At 39.0% G+C, this 27072-nt stretch overlaps 2 protein-coding genes across 3 annotated transcripts in view; both read right to left on the bottom strand.

Annotated features, from left to right (window-relative positions):
• The window catches only part of actn3b (actinin alpha 3b), a 63763-nt gene extending 59197 nt beyond the window's left edge, over positions 1-4566 (bottom strand). Inside the window, exon 1 of the mRNA XM_049483100.1 lies at positions 4172-4566. Within this exon, the coding sequence (XP_049339057.1) occupies positions 4172-4303 (132 nt within the window). The 5' untranslated portion in view covers positions 4304-4566. The remainder of the gene's footprint in view (positions 1-4171) is intronic.
• Positions 4567-6456: 1890 nt separating this feature from the next.
• rbm14b (RNA binding motif protein 14b) lies at positions 6457-25352 on the bottom strand. 2 transcript variants are annotated; one of them, XM_049483101.1, is made up of 5 exons: positions 25218-25352; positions 20079-20431; positions 18016-19018; positions 17111-17332; positions 6457-14354 (listed from the first exon to the last, which is right to left on the bottom strand). In XM_049483101.1, the coding sequence occupies exons 2-5, from the start codon at positions 20425-20427 to the stop codon at positions 14345-14347; spliced, it is 1584 nt and encodes a 527-aa protein (XP_049339058.1). In that variant the 5' UTR covers positions 20428-20431; positions 25218-25352; the 3' UTR covers positions 6457-14344. The 2 variants fall into 2 exon arrangements, with proteins under 2 accessions (XP_049339058.1, XP_007238545.3); XM_007238483.4 differs by having other exon boundaries at positions 6457-17332; positions 25218-25345.
• Between the last annotated feature and the right edge of the window lie 1720 nt (positions 25353-27072).

Genomic DNA, 27072 nt, shown 5'->3' with positions numbered 1-27072 from the left:
ATTTGTTTAAAGATGATTCATCTTTAATGTTGCTATTTTACTTTTAATCTTCAAAAAACGTGATAGAAATGAATGAAAACGCCCAAAGAAAGGTGATGATGGGTGTTCTGAATTAGTTTATGAGTAGTTACATTTTTAAAAAGTACAGAAATATGATTTTATGATTTAGGTGTTATTTTTTACATTTAATTCAAATTTCAAGTTAGTGTGTTAAATTGCACTTTAAATGCAAAACGTTTTAATATAAAAAATATATAAAAACTTAAATATAATTAAAAAAGTGTATAAATAAATATAAATATAAAAACTACAAAAAAAGTGGAACTCTAGGTTGCATCCATTAATAAATATGGACACAACATATACATTTTACAAAGCTTTTATTTTATAGATTATTTTATTTATTTGATTTATCAGACATTGACATTGTATTTGGATTGTGTTAAATTGAGTTATTATACATTAAATTTAATATTAAATTATTGCCACTAAATGTTTAATCAAATCAATGAATGATAAAAATCTAATTATATAAATATATATATAAATTACATATAATATATACATAATATATACCTAAAATATATACATAATTATATAAAATACACCATTTTTAGGAGAAATATTTAATTAAAAGTAATGTTTTTATTTACAGGGTTGGTTATTCTGTGTCTGGAACGCGCAGACGTCATGCCTGGAACGCGCTCCTTTTTGACAGCCTATTAAATGCCACCTGTCGTGCCCATCTCAAATCCACCAGCTGGTGGTCATGTGACCAGATGGGCATGCTTTGACTTGCAACTTTTTTTTACCCACCTGTATTTGACCCATCTTAATTGTGATTGGCTGGTTGTGCAGCCTCTCCTGTTAGGATTGGCTACTATATTACAATTGTGGTGCAGGGGGCGTGGCTACCCGTTAGGTTAGTTAGGCTAATTTTATTAGCCTGCAAAAATTGCACATTCAGAAACATATTCAATGTATTATTGAGCTGGTAACTGTTGGAACAAGTACTTTTAGCTACATAAAATCTATTTTATCCCTCCATAGGGTTTTAATCTGAAGTTCAGGTTCCTTATAGCTATAGCTGAGGTAGTTAGTAGTTTATATCCTGCCCTGTGTGCAGTGCCCCCCTAGTGATTCAGTTTTATCGCCTGCTTTAATTGATGAAGGTCTGGATATATTTAGTGTCCAGTTCATGAGCAGGGCGGGGGACACGGTAAGACAACACGGAGGAGACTGCGAGGCCAACATGTCTCACATCTTAGCAGAAGAGGGTGGAGGAGCCTAAAACTGGACTCCAGAGAAAGACTTGGAGCTTCAGTTGAAAAATGAATGACGCACATCTCAGTATAAGTAGCTACCATAAAAAAATCAAAGAATTAAATTAAAAATAGATAAACGCAATATCAGGTTCAAAAAGTCATTGAAAAGTCATTGAAAAGAGTTTTCTACAGAATTGCAGAGGAACTTTTAAAAGGCCTATAACGATAATTACGCTATATGGGTGTGACCTTGTTTTTTATGGCAAGGATATCCCATTCCCAAAAATGCACCAATATGTGTACTTTATTTAAAAAAACAGCAGATTTATTTTACTGAGAATATTTAAAAAATATACAGTGTCAGTCAAAACTTTGGACACACCGTCTTTATAAACGTAGAAAATAAACAATTAAGGGACACATATGGAATTGCTTAGTAAACATTAAAAACAGTGTTTGTCCTCCACAAATCCCCTGACCTAACCCTAATTAATTGAGATGGTGATTTGAGGTGATTTAGGATGAGCTGGAGCTTCACAGCGTTAAGGAAAAGCAGTAACTATTGTTCAACACCTCCAGGAACTCCTTCCTTCAAGACTCTGAAACAACTATTCCAGGTGACTCTACCTCATGAAGACACTGAGATTAAAATACCAAGAGTGTGCAGATCTGTCCCCAAAGATAAACGTTCTACTTAGAATAATCAAAAGTAAACAACATGTTCTGTTTTTCTAACACTTAAAAAGAAAGTAAGAGGACACATTGAATGAAAATAAGAGGTGTGTCCCAACTTTTGACTTTTAACTCTGCATACATTGCAATTCAAGTGTCTGAATAGTCTTAATAATTAAAAGTACAGTATACGTTCTCATATAAGAGAAATAACACACTCTTAAAATGACAATAATATTGTTTTCACTATTAAGTCAGAGAGAAGATATTATCCACACAAAAATCCATTAAAGGAAGCTATCTAGACAACTCTGCTTCTTAGTACATCCAGAATCTGTTATAGCATATGGAGTTTCATAAAAATAAAATTGTTAAAGCTTAAAAGCTTGATGTGCTTTTGAGAAAGACAGTAAATAATGCAATGAAATTAAATACAATAAGCAATCAATCACTAAATATCTGTTTTAGCATCAGTGCAATTATGTACGTTCATCCAAGCTATGTACTTATGCAAATAGAAGTAAGCCAGTGAAACTAGTTCTTACACACCCCTGCCTACACGCACCCCCTGATCTCAGTTACTACTTAACCCTTTAAAGCCAGAACCATCAAACAACTACCAGATATTTGTTTATTCGGCCTTTTGACCAATTATCTTTGATCAAATATTTTTAAACCTCATATTTGCCTGAAAGATTTTTTTTTTTTTTTTTTACAAACAAACAAAAAGGTGTAACTGTTTAACCCCTTATACTAGATCTGGGTTTTATATGCCAGATAGTCCACTATGAAGTTAAAAACTTGAATCTGATTACATTTTTTATGTAATATTTCTCTAGGAGAAATTTAACACACTGATGATGTGATGCTTCTCTGTCCCAACTGCTGTTTTATTTTTAGATTGGAGTGTTTATTTGACCTTGTGACCCATTATTTTTGAAAAGGAAAATATTTTTAATATATATTTTTACTATCTACAGTTTTAAACCCCTCATCATGTGATTTTACTGCAGTAAATTAAAACGTAAATAGCAGTATGTATTTTATTTACGTGTATATTCATGCCAGTAAAACAAGCACTGTTCCCAATAGACCACACACACACACACACTACAATCTACACTTACTAGATGCAGAACTCAGTAAAATAATAATAAACCTCATAATGTGCAATAAAGATGTTTTATACTGTAAAAAAATGAGTTTATATTGTTTATATATACTTTTCTCTGCTTCTGTGTAGTTTGCTATCACACTAACCTTACATATACTAGTGCATCTAAAAAAATGGAATATCATTGAAAAGTTACTTTATTTCAGTAATTAAGTTCAAAATGTGAAACTCATTATTTAAATGTATTACACACAGAGTAATCTATTTTAAGCACTTATTTCTTTTATTATTGAGGATTATGGCTTACAGCCAATGAAAACCCTTGTAAAATTTGAATATTATATAAAGGCCAATGCCAAGTCCTGCTGGAAAATGAAATCTGCATCTCCATTAAAGTTGTCAGCAGAGAGAAGCATGAAGTGCTGTAAGATTTTCCAGGAAAGCACTACACTGACTTTAGACTTGATATAACACAGTGAATCAACACCGGCAGAGGACAGGTCCAGTCAATAACCGGAAATGGTATAAAATCCTGTGTACAATTTTTTTTGCAGTAAACTCTCTAGGCCTTCAGGGCAAACAAATGAACTAAAAACGTAAAAAAAAAAATCATTTTAGTTTTGTATTTAAAAAAATAGTATATTGTAAAAGTATATAGTATATTGCAAAAAGAAAACATTATAAAGCACTGTAAATAAACTAAGTCGATTTACAAAGCCTTTGTTTGTAGTAAATTAGTGCTGGAACAGTTGGTGTTAATGCACTCTCTACTGCAGCATTTACACACTTACAAACTCACACTTATCATAATAAGTGGAATCATAATAACTAGAAAAAGACAAAGAAACACAGAGAACTCTGTAACTATTAAAGTATAAAAGTCATTTCTTTAGAGAAATTTACAGATGAAGCCAGAACAGAGTTTGGCTGACCCACATGGCAACAACTTTAGTTTAATATTGGAATAAGTCTCAGTTTTAGCAGTGAGGAGAGGAATTAGAAGTCTGACAAGTGAAGTGCAGTAATAAAGTTTTTGATGAGATAAAGAGATAATAAATGTAGATGTTTGATATTTAGTATTAGTTAGTCCACTTTGTGATGCTTCTCCTACTGGACCTACCTTCCTCTGCTGCTTCTCCCAGGCGGGGTCCAGGAGCAGGTCCCGGTCCCAGTCATCCTCCTGGATCATGTATTCTTCCGCCGACATGGTGTACGTACTGTTGTACTGAGCCTGCGTCTCTACGGCCATCATCTTTCCGTCTCTTTTTTATCCCTTTTCACCACTTTTCTCAGGTAAAACAGACAAGGCTTTAGTTTGGTGACCTTTTAACCCTCCTGGGGGTCTCAGGGAGCGCGTGAGGGGGTCTTTTCTGAGCGTGTGTGTGTGTATTTATGTGTGTGTGTGTGTCGTGTCTCGGGGCTGAGGCCGAGGAGGCAGAAGGGCCAGACTCCGCTCGTCCGGAGCTCCTGTGTGTGCAGCTGCGCGTCCTCGCCGAAAAAGCAGGGCAGCTAACCCCCCACCCCCAGCCACTGGGGGTTAGCAAATCCCGCGCCCAACAAGGTGAGCAAGGCGGAGACGTAACCTGTTGTCCAATCAGAGTGAGACAAGCCTAATGACAGGGGGAGGGGCTGTGCAGTAGACACGCCCACAGAGCACCCCCCTACTGCCACCTGTTGCCCTTGGAATGGGCAGCACGCCTGAACCAGTTAAGGCAGTTGGTTTTGGTACTGGAGCAGCAGACTCACTCACTCACTCACTGCTCCTGCAATGCAGAGTTTAAGAGGCTCAGTCTCAAATGCCCCCTGCTCCCTATATAGTGCACCACATAGCAGGTCATGAAATAAAGGCTCTAAAGCCCTATCCGGACTGGATTAATTTCTCAGGGGGTCCTGAGGTAATTTTCTCTTTTATGGGGGGTCCTCTGTCTGAACGCAAATCTCTGAGTTTGTCACCTCGCGTTTAATAAAACACGCTACGAACTGTAATTACAATTTGGGAGCACTTTTCCACAGAGATCCATGTAAACACAGTGAGTGGAAATGGAGGAGCTACTGAACGCGATGTCAAGTGACTGAGAAAGCCAAGAAACTCTCGTCCTCTTGTTTTTTCAATTGCAGTCCGCGTGCGAGTTTTATCACTGTGTAGAAGTGTTAAATATTTTTCACAGACGTTCCCCTGAGAAACTAATCCCGTCCTGATAGGGCTTAAGGCTACATTCACATTACCAAACAGAAGTGACCTGCTTAATGAGAATGAGTTTTGATTTTTTCATGGCTGTGTGAACATCTCTTGGTGCAGCTGTGCAGCTACAGTTGCAAAAACAGCAAAAGCAAACCGCCTGGCCTTTTTTCTCCTCTTCGACCTGAGCATGTACTTCAGACCAACTGTTTGCTCTCCACTCAAGCAAAATATACACATCTATCCAGGTTTGTGAGTGGGTTTAGTCTCTAGTCAAATTATTAGTTCCCAATCCCGAAAGGAATAGTGACAACCTGGGCCAGCAATCTCTTCAGAAGCTCTCTACATAGTACACAAGTAGAGCACTGAATGTCTGACTGGGAGCCAATTATGATTTGGACAGTAATAATGATCAAGAAAGAATGACTCCTAACCTTTAAATAATGCTCTATTTGAGTTCAATAGTGAGTCATTTTGTATTCTGTTTCTCCTCTCCCTTATATAGTGCAATGCTGGATAGTGTCCAAACAGAAGCCATTTGAAACTAAGCCAGTGTTAATTGGTCATGGTAAATGATATATATATATATATATATATATAAGCCAATTATCCCCCTAAATGGATCATTCCACTGCATTGGTTCAAGGTCAGAGTTGAACACTAAGTTTAATGGCCCAACGTCTCTTTTTCCCTTTTTGGTTATGAATTGAACCAGCTGTGTGTTACTGTGCCATTAACACTAATATATGTTAAATTATAAATTATTTTAAATTAGTGACATTTGTAACAGTTACAAAGTCATACAGTCATTAGATTCTCATTAAAATATGAAAACTTTACTTATTTCAGAAGTGCCAATTCTTTTGTTTTTAAAAAGTAGAGAACTTTTGTAATGGCATTGCAGTGAGAGACAGTGATGAAGTCTCATTTTGTGGTCAGAAATTCAGAAATAAAGCTCTGACTACATTCCATAGTCTGCTATATGTTTATTAAGTATACCATTTGAACTTCTTAATTCAGTTTGTAAAAAATCGAACATGCTGTGATAGATGAGATTCTTTACTCAGACTTGGACTCAAAATGATGCAATTTGCAATTTAATGTCTGAGAACTACATAAAATGACCAGAAATAGAAACATATTAAGATGTATAAAATATATATATAAAAATATTCCTTAAATTATAGGGTTAAATAAATTAAAAATAAAATAAAACAGTATGCAGGTTCTCTCTTACAGGACTAGTTTATTAAAGATTAGCATGCGACGACAAACCGTATGCATGCAAAAGCTGGTGTTGAACAGTACATTTATCCAGTCACAAATTTCCAGTCAGAAATATTGCAGATAACATTATTACACAGCATGCATTTGCCCCGTTCCATGTTATATAACTACGGGCAATATACATCCTATCGCCTCCATCAGAAACTGATTTTCAGCCGTCTGTCACATCATTTAATGTTTCTTCTGATGTTGTATTAAAACCAGATTTATTTATGGGAGAGAAAGTCGGACCAAAAAAAGGAATGAAAAAATACTACCATTATAAAAAAAAAATCAATAAGGGATCTCTCAGTGCAATGACTACAGAAATTGTAGCCGTATGTGGATATGAGATTGTGTGCACGCTAGGAGAGCCATGAGAGTAAAAGGAGAAAAGGGCCAAAAATTATAGCTCTAATCTTTACAGATTGAGTTGCTGATGTATTGGGGTATTTAGACCGGACTGAACACGAGTGGTGAATACTAACGCACTTATATTCTGTTTTCTCTGGTCCAAATCAGATCAGGAGTTTGTGAACTTTGAGTGTTTTTATCATTTTAATGCAGTTAAATTAGATTCAGATTAATTTAGGCAGGTGTGAATACACTTCCTCAAAGAAAGTGGTCTCAGTCTGGTCTCAAACAACTCTGGAGTAGTTTGTTTGTGGTGAGAACGGGATCTGACTTCAATCTGACCCAAATATCAGCTGTTTATTAGTTTGAGCTCAATGGTAGTTTAACTTGGTATATGACCCAGATATTACGACAATTATGAGCAAATGCAATCTACTATAACACCATGTTAAATTCTTCAGACATGTACACACATATACACAGTACAGAAAACAGGACCTTCTTCCTGTATTTACTTTATTTGCTCCCTCCTCAGACTGGTCTGACATTTTGATGTGCTTAAATTTTATAAACCAAACCAAGGAAAAACCCTCCAAGCTCACAAACTCATGAACTGTCTTAGCCCAGAGCAAACAAGCTGTAGGTATAAAAAACTGCAGAATTAAAACGGCATAACATGTCAAGGAGGTATTTGTCTGCTATCTAAACCAGAGCAACCTTCTCAACCACTGATACCTGAACACACTTTCACAATCACAGATACACCAGAGGATACTCACCTTTAACCTTTAATTCATTGCTGTTGAACAAAAAATTAAAGTGTTGCATTCTGTAGATACTAGTTTTTTTGCACAATAGTAAGAATGTGTCCCTCTAAAAAAATAAAATAAAATAATAAATAGCGTTTCTAAATGGTTTCTGGCTTGAACTTGATAAACAATCATTTATCAGTGTAAACCATTTATGTTACTTAGAAAATGTTCTTTACTCAAACCTTACTTACTAACAAAAAGTTTAAAACCAGAGTGGTTGTGTTGTGGCATTGCTCCCAAAACCCCTTAATGGCAACTTAAAAAACATTTTTTTAAAACGTGTTTATTAGACCCTATCAGAACAGGGTATAGATGTGTGTGTAGGTAAGTGTTTGAAATTTCACAAATGTGAAGAAGTTAGCCTTTTCATGTTTTGGCACTATAATGAGAGATTCCTCAACGACTTACCATCATACTCACACTTACGCTCACACACACACTGAATAAAATAAAGCAATAAGCCCATTCAAAGCCAGGACAACAGCACCTTCTAGTGTACCTACACTTCACTCTCCCCAGCTAAAGAAAAGTCCTATAGGAGCCCTGAGACTGAACTGGGTGGGCAGGTGGCTCAGGCTTATGGGGGGGGGGGGTTGTCTTATAGGACGTTTCTCTGGAAGGTTTAGGGTTTGGATGTTTTCACAAACCATTTCACACCAGTAAGCATGCTCCTCAGAGTCAAGAGTGCTGAGCTACAGCTAGTTTCTGCCTTTTACTTAAAAAAAAAAACACTTACTGATCATTTTTATTTAAAAATGGAAGATAACAAAATAAATAGCTATTATAATATATATTACCAGAAATTGCTGTAAAAAAAATAAAGTCATATATACAACTCTGGAAAAAATAAAAAAGAAAAAGAAGAAAAAAGTAGGTTTCTTTGATTTTACCAAATTGGAATAGAATTCTCTGGAATATAATTAAGAGGAAGATGGATGATCACAAGCAATCAAACCAAGCTGAACTGCTTGAATTTTTGCATTAGGAGTGGCATAAAGTTATCCAAAAGCAGTGTGTAAGACTGGTGGAGGAGAACATGCCAAGATGCAAGAGTTCTGTGATAAAAAACCAGGGTTATTCCACCAAATATTGATTTCTGAACTGATTTTAAAACTTTATTATAATGAACTTTATTATTATTAACTTGTTTTTTGCATTTTTTGAGGTCTGAAGGCTCAGTGTCTTTTTTGTTTATTTCAGCCATTTCTTATTTTCTGAAAATAAATGCTTTAAATGACAATATTTTTATTTGGAATTTGGGAGAAATGTTGTCCGTAGTTTATAGAATAAAACTACAATGTTTTACTCAAACATATACCTATAAATAGCAAAATCAGAGAAACTGATTCAGAAACTGTAGTGGTCTCTTAATTGCTTCCAGAGCTATATATATCTTATTTGTTGCAATTTTCTGTTTTCTTTTTGAAAAAAAAAAACAACATAATTAACTCATATTTCTGGAATGAAAGACAAAAAAACAAATCATAATTATCAGTTTCTTGTATTTTAACTATGAAAATCTAAATCTTAAACCTCAGTGGCCAAAAACAGCACACAGACTGGCAGGGCAAGAAACCGGTCAGAACAGCAGCACTCCTAATTTGATAAATATAATAAATATGAACCATTGGATTCTTTTAATTTATACACCCACAACAAATGTCAACTAATTTAGGGGATCATTCCCAATTGGATTCCCAGCAGTAATGCATGTAGGTGGATTGATTACATTATGAGTAGGCACACGCTCCTTTTAATTCACACATTTGTGCAAGCATCAAGCTAAATCAATCCTCAAATCAGTATTCACCAGAAGCTAAGTATTCATAATTATCTGAAATCACACGAACACATATTGTGCTTATACAGTACTAGTCAAAAGTTTGGGTGAGGATTTTTCTTCATTTTTACTATTTATTCCATTATGTACTGTGTTTTATTAATTATCATCTGTTCCATTAATGTGTTGAACAATCTTTTATTTTAAAAGGTTCAGAATTCCACAAAAGAATACATTTTAGTTGTATAAAGAACAATGTTTGGAAGAAAGCTATGCTATACATCAAGTGTTTTTTTTTTTTCCCAAAAAGGTTCTTCACACTTCGTCTAATTTTTTTCATACAATCATGGTTCTTTATGTAACCATAGGTGGTTCCTCTATGGCATCGCTCAGAGAACTCTTGGTTGTAGAGACTTTGCTAACTACTGAAAAGTAAAAACCACTTTAAGCACTTTAAAAGGAAGTATTTAAATAAAATCATCTGATGGCACTTTTTCACCTGATCGCTTGTCATCCCAAGTAAGCAGACTAGGGATTAAGACTTATGTGAAAAACTTCTCCACTGTTATTATGCCATCAGTCTGAAGATGGTAGTGACAGTTTTTTGCGGCATCATCATTTACAGGTAACTAATCCAGGCGGCAGATAAAAAGAGGAAGGCTTACGTAAAAAAAACTATAGGTACCATGCTTTCAACCAATCAACGACTAAAGAAAGTAATTCCTTGTATCATGTGAGCTGGATTAGAGTTTTATCCAATGTCTTTGAGATATCAGCTCCCTAGGAGCAAAGTAGGAGATCACTGCTGTATAAAAATTGAATACAGCTTGATGTCTGCAAAAAGGCTGACTTCCTTAAATGAGGGATGTTGCCTTTTGCTCTAAGCTCTAACCAAAGAGCAAAATCCAGTTTAGTTAATCAACACCTACAGAGCTTATTGATCAACAGAATCAGGTGTGGGGAATCTACAGTCACTACACTCTTAAAGAGTAAACATGCCAAAAAGGATAAAGGATTGTTTGGAGCAATGCCATACAACACAATTCACTCTTTAATACCCAACCTTTAATCTAGTTTCTATCCCTGGATTTAGTAATCACTGGTGGGTGTGGTAATTACATCCAGGACTGGAACCTGGACTCAAGGTCCAAAGTCTCAAACTTTATAAGCTGTTCTTCTGTGGTATTGATATCTCTTCCGAGACCCCTTTTTGACACCTATTTAGAGTGGCATGCCCTCTAGGGGTGGAGAGTGGCCTGTACCTAACAGTGTTCAAAAACTTGGAACCAAAACCCTAGAAGAAGATGGTCAGAGTCCTACAAAGTATATGTCCAGCAAAAAGGGAAGTTTCAGGGGTGCGTTCAGGCAGTTAGGCAGCAATTGCGTAACACTGAACAAACTTAAGAGAGCCGGTTTTGGGAAGGCGACGAGGGCGGCGGCAAGCTGTGTGTGCGGCGAACAAACTCCAGGAAGGGCTTAGGGGGAGCAGGGAAAAAGGAGGGAAGGAGTCAAGGAAGGGGGAGGGGCAAGCGAGATCGGCGAGATATTCTAGGTGGGGCTCTTGAGCGAAGTCCACATCTGCCAAGCCCCGAGACACTGGACAGACTGACACCCAAGCACTCTTAACCACAGCGGTAGCTTCATCCAGTCAATCGTTGTGATCCAGTACAGTGGTTCCCAAGCCTGGCTTTGGAGTAGCCCTGCCTTGCACTTTTTTAGAACAGTGGTTACCAACCCTGGTCCTGGAGACCAATGTATGAGAGGTTTATGTAAGTTCTTGTGGGGTCTGGTTTTAGTTAGAACCTAATGCACCTGCTCAAGCTTACCATTTATTATACATCCACTTATTTTGTTGGATCAGGTGCCTTTGTGTTGAATGTGAGGTAGAACCATGAACATTGTAGCTGGGGTTGGAACCAGGGGAATGTTTAACAAGAGCTCCCAGATGGAAGAGGCCCTCAAGGTACCTTGAGTAAAGAAATCTGGATAATTAAGAAGCACATAGATTTGTAGAACGCCAATTGTCTGAATTAGCTATGTTGGAAACCAGATCTCCATATCTCCAAGACAAGGTATGGTGGCTACTGGTTGTATTTTCCCTATTATGAGTCAGTGTCTCACGTCCCAATCCTTGGGGACCTCCATAAAGTTCACAATGTTCTTCTGTCTCAACTCCCAACAGATCTGAACCAAGCAACAACACTGAAAGCCTAGTTCACTGCTGGGAGCTGAGACAGGACAGAAGCTTGGTGTATCTGCAGGTCTCCAACAAATGGGTTGGGAAACACTTCTAAAATACAGAGGCTCTTGCACTCTAGGCACCCACTACCCTGCAGTGGTACTGTCTGGGAATAGCAGAAACATGGTAGGACAGTGGGTCACTATGGCTTTGGTTGAGGACATAAGCTACTTCAAGACCATGGCTGGGAACCAATGCCTCGACACGTCTTGCATGGCAGCTCCCACTGGCTCTCACTCATTCTGCATCTGAAACCACCAATCGTTAAAACACTCATTCAGCCGCCAGGGTGCCACCACTCTCACCCATCACACCCTTCACTCACAGCAACACAAACGTCAGCCCAACAGCAGCAGCATTAGCAGCATCAAACCATCAGCCCCTGCTGTCACTCAAGCTGACGGCACAGCAAATCTGCCCAGTTTTTTTTTTTTTTTATGTTGGCAGCAACTTATTGTGGCCTCGGAGAAGCCCCATAGGCTGTGGCAATGTTGACGGTGGAGTGGAGACTAGAGGGGAGGTGGGGTGGTGGGAGAGAAGGGCAGGTGTTCGGTAAAGGCGCAGGCGCTATCGGGTGGACGACAGGAAGAAGGGAGGGGCGGGGCGAGGCACAGTGCTTTTACCTGGATGGAGAGAGAGAGAGAACTTCCTGTGCATTGCGCGACGCTAACTGTCCTCCCCCCACCAACACTGCATGGTGTCCACCATTCAGTTCCTTTGGGGGACCTAGTTCAGCCGGGACAAGGGAGTCAGAAAGCTTTGCTTTTGGGTTTTAAAATAGGAAAACAAGTGTAACATGCACAATATAAAAAAAAAATAGTCACAGAAACCAAAGCGTCATTTTTAACTTTTTCCTCTGTCTGGGCTCCTCCCACAGATGCGTTCTTTCAAAACAACTGCAGCAAGGTTGGACAAGCTTTACACAATGGTAGCAAAGATATCCCCATTAATGTAATGCAGTGGTCTCAAACTCATTTTATCTGGGCGACGCTGGGCCCCTTTAGGACAAGAACTCACTGAACGTGTTTTCTTTAACGCATTCTGTCATGCCGGTGTTCTGTCGAGTTATGCTACCCATCGATACATGCTTCCTAAAGACACTGCGCATGCATTTAGCTACATTGTTTTATTATTATTTCTCATGTGTTTTATAATAATTCTGTTTTTCTAGTATTTTTTGTGCATTTAACAACCCGGACTTACGGTCCTTACACTGTCGAAATGAAAAGGCAAATGGTAATAATAATAATAAGAAGAAGAAGAAGAAAAAGAAATATTATCTAAAAAAATACAAAAACAGATTATATTTTATTATATTATATTTATATATCTTACTATCATAACTTTACCCTGAAACAGTGATTTAGGCTATCCAAAAATAGTACATGAACTTCTACTGAATATATGCTCTAATATTGTGCTTTTTATATTTTTACCCTACCTTTCACATTTTAACTAAATATCGTTCACGAGTTTGAGACCCCTGATGTAATGTAAAAAAATTGTAGGGTATGGGACCAGCTGCACTGACTGAGATACTCTATATGTAGTCAAATGTCTGAACACACCTTCTAAAAAATGCATTCAGCTACTTTTAAGCTTAATTCATTGCTGACACAGATCTGCAAACGCACACACAGCTTGTCTAGTCCTTGTAGAGTATGGAAGTATTGCTTCCATGCAGCAGATAAATATGAACGGCACTGTGATCCTTATTTATGCCTGGTCTATTTATGTGACTAGATAAAACTAGGGTTTCATCTTGATAGGATTTTAACCAGGTCATTTACACTTGGTATTTAAATGCGTCTACAATTAGCAGATTAAAATTTGTTAGCTGTGGGATACCACTGTTCAGCCTCTTCCTGTGCTGTGCTATTTTGACGTTGTGCACTGCTTCAACATCCCATGCTAATGAGAAAACAACTGTTTTCACTAATTTGCTCAGCAAGGATTTACTCTTATTGGTGTAGCTGCGCAGCATAGTCACCTAGACCGGAAACTGATCGCTAGTCTCTCAAATGATGTGGTAAGCTCACTGGCATAGGGTGGTGTTATCCACTGTGCCACACCAACCAACCAACCAACCAACTGAACGGAAAGGAATTTTTGACCTTTGACCACCAGAAACAAGAAACAAGCAGGCGTTCTGCTATTGCTAAATGAGGTTGCATTAGATTCTTTCAATATTCTCTAAAGCTTGTCCGACCCTGCAGCAGTTACCATGAAGGCCAGTATTTGTGGGCAAAGCACAGAATACTTAGTACTACTGTTAAAATTAACAACCCCAACAGGGCTGTTTGGAGAGGCACTGCACAGCATTTTGTGTGTTCATGTGTTTTCCTGGTACAAACAAAAGCTTCACCACATCCCAAAACCAGTGCTGTTCACATCTTCAGAACAAAAAAAAGCAAGTAAACATCTGCCAGTGTAGCAAATTCAAAACTCTCAGTGTAGAGGATTTAATGGGCGGCGTTGGGTGGTTATTTAGTGAAGGGTTTGCAGCGTTGAGTAGTGCTGACTCCTTTGGAGCCAGATGAGCGATTTTTTGGTAAAGCTAAGGGGACAGAGGGAGGGTCACCCCCAACTTACCCCATCCACAGAAACTCAGAGGGACAGGGGGGCAGTCTCTAGTCCTTTCACTTCCTCTCAGGGCTCCCCATTCATTTGAGTCTGGGCGTTTCACAGAAGAAAAACAAATCGTGAAACATCATTAAAGTAAAAATAAAAAACAAAAGAAAGAAAGAAATGCTTTCTCCCTTTACTTTCATAAACGATTAAAGACATTCTTTATTTTATGGTTGGATACATTTTGAATTTTTTTTCCATCTAAAGACCATGCATGCATAGACCCTTAGCATTTTTTGTACTACTTTTCCTATGAAAACATCTGAAGCAAAAACAGTGCTACTGTCATACAAACTACACCAATGAAGACATTATACACATAGGCAGTTCCATGAAACATGGCCTCTTCATTGTGTAGGTATTGAATTGTTCATGATGAGGAGTAAATGATAATAGATGCCGTTACACAGTTAAAGGCAGATGCAAAGAGATGGGAGTGAGAGAGGAAGGGAGGGAGAGAGGAAGATGATAGGAAGTAGTCTAGTGAGACTGAAGAGCAGCAAATGAAAAAGAAGACTGAAAGAAACTGATAGGGATCTCCCAATTCTTTTAATCCCACGCCACAGCATCACACAGCATACAGCACTTAAAAAAAAAAAAAAACTGTCCACCTTCTTCTTCTATCCAGTTTCACATTTTAAGACTACAATCAAGAAATAGCAAAGTGTGATACATTTCATTTACTAAGGCATAAGAATCATAAGCCACTGGAGATTTTGGCTGCTCTTTGAAAAAAGAGAATTTGGCTATAAACATAATCATTCGGTAAAAAGCTACAGGATGGAAAGCTACGTTTTCCTCATTCATGACTGTAAACAAAGTTTATGGAGAGTATTTAAAAAAACAAACATAAAAGATTGAGTCCCTTTTACTATATTTATAAAAACATGTAGGCATCATGAATAAGACACTTCCAAAATGCATCTACTACGCAAAATGGCAGTTAGGCTTGTCAGTGAAGACCAGCCCCCATTAGTCTAAAAAAACACAGAGGCAGACCAGAGGACCAATCCCAGCTAATGGCATCTAGTTTGCTCCTTCCTCCAGAATTGCTAATTTCCCATTTATCACCAATGGCGAGAACAGTAGCTACATTAAAATAAAATCATAAAAAATAGGAGGGGAGAGAATTCACAGTGTCTTTCAGCTTTCAGAATGGGTGACATGGGATGGGGAGGGGTGATACAAAACCTCACTGACCATTTACCCTTATACTCTTCACTTGGGATGTAATGGGATGGAGGTGTCTGTGTGTATGTATGCACTGTGGTACAAAATCAAGGCAGTTTCCCCAAATACGCATGTGTTGTATGTGTGTGCCTGTCTGTCATTGTGACAAATGGGCTTAACATTATACACATTTACATATGTGGCCAAAGTCCCAAAGACAAAAGACAAACACGCATACACAGGACCAGTCCAAGGTCAGAACACACTCCTCCTCATTCAATGCTTTCATTTTCTACATTGTAATTAATAATAAAGACATCAGAACTATGAATGCAGGAATACATATGAAATTAGACAGTAGTGTAATGTGCTCCACAATTATCAGACCTTTACTTAAATGAGATGGTCTGGGATGAGCTGGAGCACACAGTGAAAGAAAAACAGCAGTCAACAAATGCTCAGCCCCCCTGGAGACTCCTTACACTACTAACTGACTGTTGGAAAACATTTACAGGTGGCCATCATCATAAAACTGAAGCAGGCATCAAAGCAAAAGTGACTTCAGTATGTATTCCGGTGTGTTTACCACTTTTGTTTGTTTACTGTATAATGTTCTTTCATGTTGATGCCTTCAAGATTAAACAACAACGTAGAAAATACTAAAAACAAAGAATAAAACATTTGAGAAAAACATTGAATGAAAAGGTGTGTGCGCTAACGTTCAACAGATGCTGTACACACACACACACACACACACACACACACATACACTCACATACATACATATACACACACAAACATGTAAAAACAGCATCCAACCCTGGTCCTACACTTCACACACCTCCGGAGTAAACATACATTCAATTTATCAAAGTGTTATCAACCTCTAATCAATAAAATGTGTTTTTATATATATACACATTTATATATATATATAGACGTAAACTGGTTAATAGTTCACATAACTATTTCAAGCAAATCTTAAAAATCTCAAGTACAGTTTTCATTCATAGGCTACTATCAATGTATAGAAAAATGCATTAAAAAAAACACATGGTTATCGCCTTAAAACCAAGCCTACACCTTAAAACTGTCTACAGGTTTAAGGTTTAAAGACTTTAAAGAGAGCAACTATACGTGTATGTACTGTATCATTGTACTGTATGAACGAACATGTGCCGTTTCCCTTTCGCTACCCTGACTCGCTACACTGGATGGGTGGGTGGATGTGTGTGTGAGACCAGAACCAAGGTCAGACATTCCAGTCTTTATAAAGAAAAAGAAAAAAAAAAAAAAAAAAAAGTAAAAATAAAAGGCGCCCACCCTCCTAGAACCCAGACATAAGCACACATGTATACACACACACACACACACACACACATATATACATTATCATCTATGTCTCCCATAAACAAAATCACAGACATTCTTTCACACACACACACACACACACTCTCTCTCTCTCTCACACACACACAGTGTCACAGACATGGCGCGAGAAGGTGGGGGTAGAGCGGGGCGGGGGAGTAAGAGCAGACTATCGGAAGGGCGTTTCAGGGGGGTGCAGGGCGAGTTCGGAGCGGCGGAGGAGGGGCTCCTTGCGCGACGGCGGAATCGGCGGAGGCTCATACACGCGGGGCGTCGCCACGGCGATGGCGGCAGCGGCAGGCACGGGGGCGGCGGGCAGCACTGGCCTGAGGGCGTCCAGCGCGGCCACCTGAGGGGCGGGAACACCAGGGAGGGTGGGGATGCCGGGTACCGCAGCGATGGGGTTAGGACCTGGGTAAGGGACCGCTGGGTACTGAGGGTACTGGGCAAGCTGCTGGTACTGCTGGTAGTACTCTGCATAGTACCTGAAAGTGGAAGGAAAGAGGACAAACATCCACAGAGACAGACACAGAAACAAACCACCCACAATAATTAAATCAGAACCACACAATCAGCAGCAGTAAAGCTCCATTATGGTTGTATTCGCATGCAAATGAGTTAACACAGTCATGTGCACAAGTGTGTTTGGGCACCCTTGGTCTAATGTTTTTCCCTTCCCAAATAATGCCATTCAATTTGCTGGGACACCCAAATATTTTTTCTGCATATGCATACACTGCTCATCAAAAGTTGGAGGACACCTGTACAGATTTCTGTCTCAAAAGTTTCTTTTGTTTTGCCTGGCAAATGCGTTCACCTTGTGTTTTCTTAAGTCCAAACCAATGAGAAAATGGTGAGAAAATCTAAACTCTACCAGAGATTACTCACAGGAAAAATTGCACTGGTGGGGCCAGACCCTGAATTTTTATAACCTTTGGAAAGTTATTCAGAGAACCAAATGTAAATCTTTAAAGGGATAAAAAGTGAAGTATTCGTTATATAAGCAACACTGCAAATGTTAATGTAAAAAACCCTCTAAAAGAATGTGAACATTTACATGCTATTGTAACTAAGAATATTAAGAAAATAAAGGTGTCCTCAAACTTTTTTTTGTCAAGAAGCACAGAATGACCTACATCCCCTGTCTGTTATTTGCAAGCTGACCCACCTGGCAACAGCATCCTCCTCCTGGCTTGCAGCTTCTTCCCGGCCTGCAGGAGTCGGCAGCAGCGCCCTGCGTTTCGCCCTCTGATACATGAAGGGCTTCATGACCGGGTCGGGCAGCAGAGGTGCGGATCTTCGGAGAGGGCTCCTGTCCCTCTCCCCAGACTTTGCACCGGCCTGCTGCTGCTCTGCTAGCACCTGCTGTCCTTGTGCAAAGTAATGTGCCCTTGCTGCTTCAAAGATGGCTGCTGGGTCGGCTGCTCCCAAGGTGCTGTAAGCTGGGCTGGCTGTGTAGATGGCCGGACCTACAGTGTAGGCTGGGTTTACCGCGGCGGCGGCAGCCGCAGGAACCTCCATACTTGGTGCAGCAGCTAAGAACACAGGGTTAGCTACTGTGGGCGCGTAGACATGTGGGCCGTAAGCTGCTGCAGCGGCTGCAGCTGCCGCAACTGCTCCGTTCGTCATCTGGCCGTAGAGGGCGGGGTTAACCGAGCCATACACCTGCGCAGCAGTGGCGCTATTGTTGAGCGCCTGATTAGCCACAGTTCCACCGTAGAGCTGGTTAGCGACCGTTCCGTAAACTTGGCTAGCTAGCGCTCCGTACACAGCAGGCGCCACTGCGGTTCCACCTTCAGCTCGAGCTCCAGCAGCTGTCAGTCCAGTCAGAGCAGCGTAGGTGGGGTCAAAGGTGGAGGTATTGTATACAGAGTTGTGAACACTCTGTTGCACCTGCAGCGGAAGTCCTGCAGCGGCAGCGGCGGCAGCAGCTAATACGGCTGCCTGACTCTGGTACTGCTCCAGTGCTGGTTTACCACTCGGGCACTCGCCTGCATAATGACCCTGCTTACCACAGCTCACACAAGGGATCTTTCCGGTGGGCGTCTGTTTGCTAGGCTGAACCTTGGAAAGCTCCACAGAGAGTGGCCGTCCTTTGAAGGAAGTGCCATGCAAAGATTCAATGGCCTGCAAAGCATCCTCCTTGTTCTCCATGTGCACAAAGGCATAGCCTGTGGAAGCAAAAGAAGCCAAAATAGCAGCATTTGCAATAAGGAGGGGGGCTGCTATGGAATTCCCCATGTTTCCAGAGCTGTGGTCAAGTACATACCAGTATCTAGTCACATACATTTCAGGGCCAACATTATTCAGGAATGCATTTTCTGTCTGAACTGTGACAAAGTTCCAAATGAAGTTTTGGTCTCCGGGCTTGCTAAGCATTTTTGTTTAATGATAGTTGGGTTAGTGGGAGGAGGTGGTAATTATGATATTTTACTGGTGCACGGTAAAGTAATCAAAACTCTGAAGAGCTTGTCTCTGAGACAAGTAAAAGAGATTCACTAATAAGCCAGAATTACTGTGGATGATTCCAAAAAGTTAAGCCCATTTAATCTTAAGAGGAAATTCAGTACCAAGTTTGCCTGGAACAGGCAAGCTGTGGATTACTTTACTAATATTATCTGAGAAGAATCAAATGCAGAACTATATTCTGGATTTTGTGGCAGTGTAATCCAATTTAAATGTTTGTAAATAACAATAGTAAAATGCAAGTATACAAGTTTATGTAAACCAGCATGAAAAAGGAGGGATGCAAAATGTTGCAAATGTCTTCAACTCTGCCTGTAAAGCCAAATAAGGTAAAAACATGCTTCTCTACCTTAGAAGTGGGGGTAATGAGTAAAGCTAAACGCTAAGCTCTGACCTCCAAACTCACTAGTTTGCTGGATAATACCACATCTGAGAAGAGCTGGTTCAAAGTCATAAATTAAAGGACTTGCTCCTGGAATCTGCCATTTAAGGAAATAGACAAAAGGGGAAACTGAGATTTAGAGGGTCATAAATTGTTCTAGGGCTGAACAGACAGTTCACGGAAAAGACTTAATCTGGTATCCAGTTTTTTCTCCAACTTTGAAAAGTTATTTTAAATCTCATTCATAACAATAGAGGCTCATTTCCTTTTAAAAATGTGACTCTCCGAAGAACAATTTAAGACACCTGAATTTTTGTGTGTGGAGAGAAGGCGAGTTCTATATTGGAAATTGGCCATGACCCGTTTTAAAACTTTCTTCTTACCTTTAACTTTGTCACATTCCAACACTTTCCCAAAGGTCTGGAACAGCTCCTTGAGGTCTTCTGTGGTGCACATGCCGCTCAGGTTACCCACAAACACTTTGGTGGAGTGAAGTGGGCGTCCCCGTGACTCCTCCACAACGAGGTTACGGCCTTTGAACTCTCTGCCGCTGAGCTCGCGTATGGCCCGCTCGGCAGCCCCCTCTCCCTGCAGGTGAACAAAGGCGAACTGCCTGAGGACGCTGCAGCTCACTACTTGTCCATAGGACTCGAAGATGGCAGACAGTTCTTCTTGTGTGGTGTCCAGGGCCAGGTTCCCCACAAAGAGCTTCACCGTGTGGCCCTTCTCCATTGTGCTAAACAGAGAAACAAATAGACTCTATTATAGTTTGCATATCAGTAGCAATGGGTGTCAGTTTCAGGTCAAAATCAGTGAAGATGCTGGCTGGGATTTGGAAGGGAAACAATCATTAATCTGATCTAATCCTGTAACAAATGTGGCATGAAACATTAAACACACACCTACTGTGTGTTGTGGCAGTAGCTGTGTTTGAATTAGAAGAGGTTGCAGAGTGTCAGAAATATTTTTCTGATGCTAGCCTTCTTTTAGATGTTTATTTAAGTGGAATAATTAACAGTAACATGTTCATATTATTATTTAGCTTCCATGGGACATGATGATAGTTTACTAGTAATACTAGTTTGTTTGCACAGCCAATCTGAGCCAGAAACAATCCACTGCACTGAGTGGTAATGCAGTCTGTGATATGTTAATGCACACGTTACAATGTGAATCAAGAAACATGAAATTGTTCAAACAATTCACCCACTATCATTAAGACTGTAATTTACCACAATTTTGGTTTAAAACAAAGCAAATAGTTTTGTTCCTGGTTAAGGATTATTTTGCCACATTCAGAGACTAAATATGTAGCAGCTGCCAAAAACTCATCTTCTGATGCAGGGCAACATGTGCCTTGAAAATCAGCAATGTGTATTCTGACTAAACTAAATGTACCAGACCACCACAGAGTTCAATAAATTTAAGCTTGTAATTTTGAACTAACGTAAGGACAAGAACTGCCCTGAACCCCATGTGAATTATTGTGAAAAATAATAAATTATCTGCACAAATAGTGCAGAAAAAAAATATGTATATGCAACCATCCAATGCACAATTCTGTAACATCTTTTAGTTCCCAATTTCTTCATATATCTGGTTCCTGAACAATTCTGACTCTAAACAGTTCTCTCTCTAGAACACACCAAGCTACTCTGGCAGACATTGCTTAATTTTGCATGCAACATTGCATGAATTTTGCATCATCAGTGGATGTGGATTTTAAAATGTCCTTTTTATACTTGTTCAGCAAACTACTGTGAAACTAATATGCAAGTCATGTAGCCATTAGAATTAGGTAGAGAAGCGTAGGTACCCATCCATCCTGAGAGGTTCAATAGGTTAATGGTGGAGCAAACAGAATGCAGCAAACAAAAGAAAACAAAAAGAGACAAAAGCAAAGATCATATCTAAGGCTGACAAAAGCCACAAAGTCCATTCCATCATGATGAAACAGGTCTATCCCATTGATAAGTCTTGCTTTACTTATCTGAATGCATGTGGGTGTTTTACTGCAGTACTAAAACCCGGCAGCTGTGTTGCAGATTTCTGACTGGGACCATATTATGAGCTATATGCAGGGAAGCACAAAAGCACTTCTGATCCACAGACAATGGACACGATAGCCATCCCAGTGGGCTTTAACATTTCAATACATTCATTTACACACATTTGAGAAAATTTGGTGCATTAGCTGTAGGCTGGCTGTTAGACGGCAGAGACAGGTAGATAGAACGGACAGATAGACATGCAGACATTCTCACATGACAGCATTTGTTACATTTTAGAGCACAAACCACCATCATACACACACTAAACCAGATCAAATCTACTGTCGCAGTGCCAAACACAGTAAACATGCTTGGCCACTTTCTCTCTGCCTGAGGAATTTGATTCAAAACAATAGCTAAAACTCACCCAGAGAGGTGAACAACAGGTTTATTTCTCAATACCAGAGTATGGAAAAGACGTGTTTTTTTTAAATAATTTTTTATTAACTTGTTATAAAACAGAAATGTGCCAACTGTGTTAGATTTGTGAGTGGGACCTTTTTATATGGGACCTCCATATTCTATATTTTTGGTGCATCTGCTGCAGTCTGACTGTTACAGATAGCACAAAGGTAGACAGATACATAAATACATACATTGATATGGTGGCTGTGTGGCTCAGGTATTTTTTTTTGAAGCAAAAATCAATAGATTAAAAAAAAAAACATTGCTATGTATATAGTATTGTGGTGCATCAGCTGCAGGCTGACTTATAGTGATAGCACACAGATAACTGACCATTTTTGGACATTTTAAGAGCACATATCAACCCCATAAAATACGAAATGAGATCAGATCTAATGTTGCAGTGTCACCCAAAGTAAACACACTTGGTAACTTCCTCTCTGCCTGAGGAATTAGGTTCAAAACAACAGCTAAAACCCACTCTAAAAGCTGAACAATGGATGATGATTTAATACCAGAGTGTGGAAAAGCTATGTCTGTTCTTGTTATAACACAATAATGCCTGGAAATGTCTGGAAAATGCTGACTAGACATTCCTGTTCTAGTTGATTTCAATACCAGAAGGTAAAAAAAAAGGCTGTGTTACAGATTTGTAGCTGGGACCTATTTTAATCTACAACAAAAGGAGCTCAAACGCACTTCTGAGCCACAGGTGATACATGTAAGAAACTAGCTAACTACCTGTTCTGATGGGTTTTAAATTAATGTACCCCAACATTAAATAAACATCTGAAGGTTTTATGGTGCAACAACTGTAGGCTGAATTAACCTGGATATCTTAAAATATCTTAGAAATCTTTTACAGATAGAAAAAAATGAAATAAATATTTAACATCAACGACTTTAGATCACAAAACACCCCATAAATACATTAGCAAGCTAAATCAGATCAGATCTACTGTCGCAGTGCTGCACATAGTAAACACTCTTGGTAGCTTCCTTTCTGCCTGAGGATTTAGGTTCAAAACAACAGCTAAAACTCACCATGAATTTAACAATATTTGATTTCTGAATACCAGAGGATGGAAAAGCTGTGTTACAGATTTGTGACTGGGGAGGAGCTCAAATGCACTTTTGAGCCACAGATGATACATGTGAGAACCTAGCTAGTTAACCTAACTACCTGTACTATTGGGTTTTAAATTAATGTACCCTAACTTTAAATAAACATCTGAGAAACTTTATGGTGAATCAGCTGTAGGCTGACTTAACCTAGATATGTTAAGATATCTTGTAAATCTTAGAGAGACAGGGAGATAAAAAAGATATGGCTCAAATTTAGGTTTAAATGATTTATTAAATTATTTGATGGACAATTTTAGAGCACAAACAGCCCCATAAATACACTAGCGGGCTAAATCAGAACAAATCTACTGTCGTACAAAGACCATACAAAGTAATCACACTTGGTAACTTCTTCTCTGCCTGAGGAATTAAGATTCCAAACAATAGCTAAAACTCATCCTGAGCTGAACAATTGTTGATTTCTGAATACCGGAGGGTGGGAAAGCTGTGTTACAGATTTGTGACTGGGACCTTTTAATGAGCTATAAGCAGAGCAGCTCACATGCACTTCTGATCCACAGGTGATACATGTGAGAACCAGGCTAGTTAACCTACCTGTTCTAGTGGGTTTAACGTTAAATAAACATATTTATGGTGCATCAGTTGTAAGCTGACTTAAGCTAGATATCTTAAGACATCTTAGACAGGTAGAAAGAAAGACAACACTATGGCTTACATTTAGAAAATTTTAGAGCACAAAACGATATTTCTGTGTCACGATATATTGTATACGATATTATATTTCCCACCCCTATTAGCTAGTTTTTTCCTCTCTGCCTGGGGAATTAATTAGGTTCAAAACAGGTAAAACTGGCCCTGAGCTTAACAATAGTTAATTTCTCAATACCAGAGAAAATATGTGTTTTTATATACTATTTATACAACAATAATGTTTGCCAGACGTGTGTTACATATTTGTTACTGTGGTATTTTAATGAGCTACGAGCTCAAATGCACTTCTGAGCCACAGGTGATACATTTGAGAACCTAGCTTGTTAAGTTATCCTACCTGATCTAGTGGCTTTTATTGCTAAATAAACAGCTGAGAAGACTTTATGGTGCATCAGCTGTAGGCTGATTTAACCTAGATATTTTAATATATCTTGTAAATCTTACCTAGGCAGGCAGACAGAAAAATGTGACGGCACTATGGCGCAAATGTAGGCTTAAATTATTTAACATGGACGATTTCAGAGCACAAAATACGCCATAAATACACGGGCGAGCTAATAACTAAATCAGATCAGATCTATTGTCGCAGTGCTGCACAAAGTAAACACACTTGGTTGCCTGAGGAATTAGGTTCAAAACAATAGCTAAAACTCACCCTGAGCTGAACAATAGTTTATTTCTCGATACCAGAGGGCGGAAAAGCTGTGTTTTGTGCTTGTACAAACACACTAATGTCTACAAACGTGTGAGAAATGCTGAAAAACGCTGACTAGCCGTTCCTTTTATAGCTAGGTTAGCTGGCTAGCTAACCAGCTGCCGTTAACAGCACGCCTGGGAGGACTAGCATAGCACAAATGGTAAGAGCAACAAGAGGATTTTCAGTCACCACTGAAAACAATTTATCACCCCACTGATTAAAAAACTCGCTCCTGAATCACTCAGAGAGAAGATACTCCCTCCACAGAGCATCACCGCTCGGATATAAAGAGTGTTTTCAGGTCTTTATCCGGTGTTTTGTAGCTGAAGCGCTGGATGAGCGGATTTTTGGGTGCCCGCTCCCCAAACCTCAACCCTCCCTCTCCCCGCCTCTCCGCTGTGTTTAACCAGCTAAATCCACCGTGAAATGTGTCGAAACGGCCCGCAAATACACACAAAGCGCTTTACATCTCATTACAAGAGTCCAGACTCTCAATTAAACACGAAAATAACCCAAATATCCCGCATATAAACACACACACACACTCAAAACACACAAATCTTCCATCTTACCTAGGCGGCGCAGGGTTTCAAAATGGTCGGTTCACTTCCGTTCTTCAGTAAGACAGGCATTCTTTCCCTCAGAGAGAGATTTAGAGAGAGAGAGAGAGAGAGAGAGAGAGAGAGAGAGAGAGAGAATGACTCATCCTGTAATTATCTTCTCAATGAAAAGCTGTTATACAAATAAATCCCAGCCCAGCAGCGACTAAAACAAAACACAAAGAAAAAAAACAAAAGAAACCCGTTTGTAAATGTTTTACTAAACAATGCATAAACCACACACACATTGTTGTGATTGAATTTATATTATTTTATCTAAACAACAAATTACATTTTACATTAGCTATATCAGGGCAAAAGTGCTACACAATTAAAATAAACACTTATTTTTGTATCAAGGTTCTTATCAAAAACAAAAAAAAAATATAGCCGCAAGCGGCAATCACCGGGTTCAAGCACCAACTTGCACAATGGTGCCTACTGGAGCATTGAATGGTGATGTGTAAGAAGGTCTAATATGATTGGAGATGCCCTGTCACATTTAGAAATTATCAAGTTTTTCACCTGTTATTAATGTTGAGCAGAGGCCTTTCAACCTGATCAGTGCTTAAATTCACATGTAAATCTAGTGAACTTTGTAGGATATTCATTAAGTGAGTTAGAACTAGTCAAAATGTGTCTACATGTTATTGGTATTGATCAGGTGGCTTCAACCAGAATGTTCACAAAGTGGTATTCAGATTGACCTTTGAACCTTTGCAGAACAAGCTGAAATGTTTGACCAAACAAGTTTAAATTAACACAAAGGAGTGAATGTTCTGATATGACATGTAATTACGAAGTTATTATAAATCTAGTTCTGAATTAAATGGCGCTACATCAAGCACCAACTAGCACAATGGTGCCTACTAGAGCATAGGATGGTGATGTGTAAGAAGGTCTAACACAATTGGAGACATTCTGTCACATTTAAAATGATCAAAAGTCTTTCACCTGTTATTAATGTTGAGAAGAGGCACAAAGGAGTGAATGTTCTGATATGACATGTAATGTCAAGTTATTCTTAATCTAGTTCTGTATTAAATGGCGCTTCATCAGAGTGATATTGTACAGAGGTCTTTAACATTGTGAGATTACAGCAAATACTGCAGAGTTACAGCAATTTAGGTTAGAAATTCCAAGGACGCACAGATTGCTTGATGCCTGGAGAGTATTGTATGTGAAATTTTCACAAATGTTTTTAATGAACATTTACCTAGAGACTCTACAGTGTGCAGCAAGACTGAAATGGAGGTGATAGGCCAAATATCCAGAGAGTAGTTTCAATATAGCTATTTTCAAACAATTAGCAATTATGAATGAACAAAGCACTTTTTAAACATAGTTGTATTGAGAAATTTGTCAGAGCCACTGTACTAAATATGGCAAAAACAATTAGATGTCAAAATAGTACAGCATGATTGACATATACTCGTTTTTTTGGAACAGCGCCCCCCAGTGGGCGGATTGTTTCAGCACTTTGCAGGTCACTACAGTGTCTCCACCTGAACATAACTGCCAAATATCATCCAGATTGGGCAACATTCAGCCTGCCAAAATGTCTGCTGAATGCTGATTGGCTGATGGTGTTCAGCCATGTTGATTGATTAAGTTGCCCTTTGAACATCCTTTAGAGGCTGTATGATAGATTCTGCATGCAAAGTTTCAACTTGCTAGGTTGCACGGTTGCTGAGAAACAGTGCTCCAAATTTACCTCTTGAAGTGAATGGGGCATATATCCGGAAGGACTAATTTGCATATGGCGGCCATATTGTTTACATATTTCAACTTTTTCTTAATGAATATTGAAGCGCATGCTCTCACGAGT

This window comes from Astyanax mexicanus, chromosome 8 (assembly GCF_023375975.1).
Source record: "Astyanax mexicanus isolate ESR-SI-001 chromosome 8, AstMex3_surface, whole genome shotgun sequence".
Lineage (NCBI taxonomy): Eukaryota > Metazoa > Chordata > Actinopteri > Characiformes > Acestrorhamphidae > Astyanax > Astyanax mexicanus.
The sequence above is the reverse complement of the archived record's forward strand: the minus strand, read 5'-3'. Positions and strand labels throughout refer to the sequence as shown.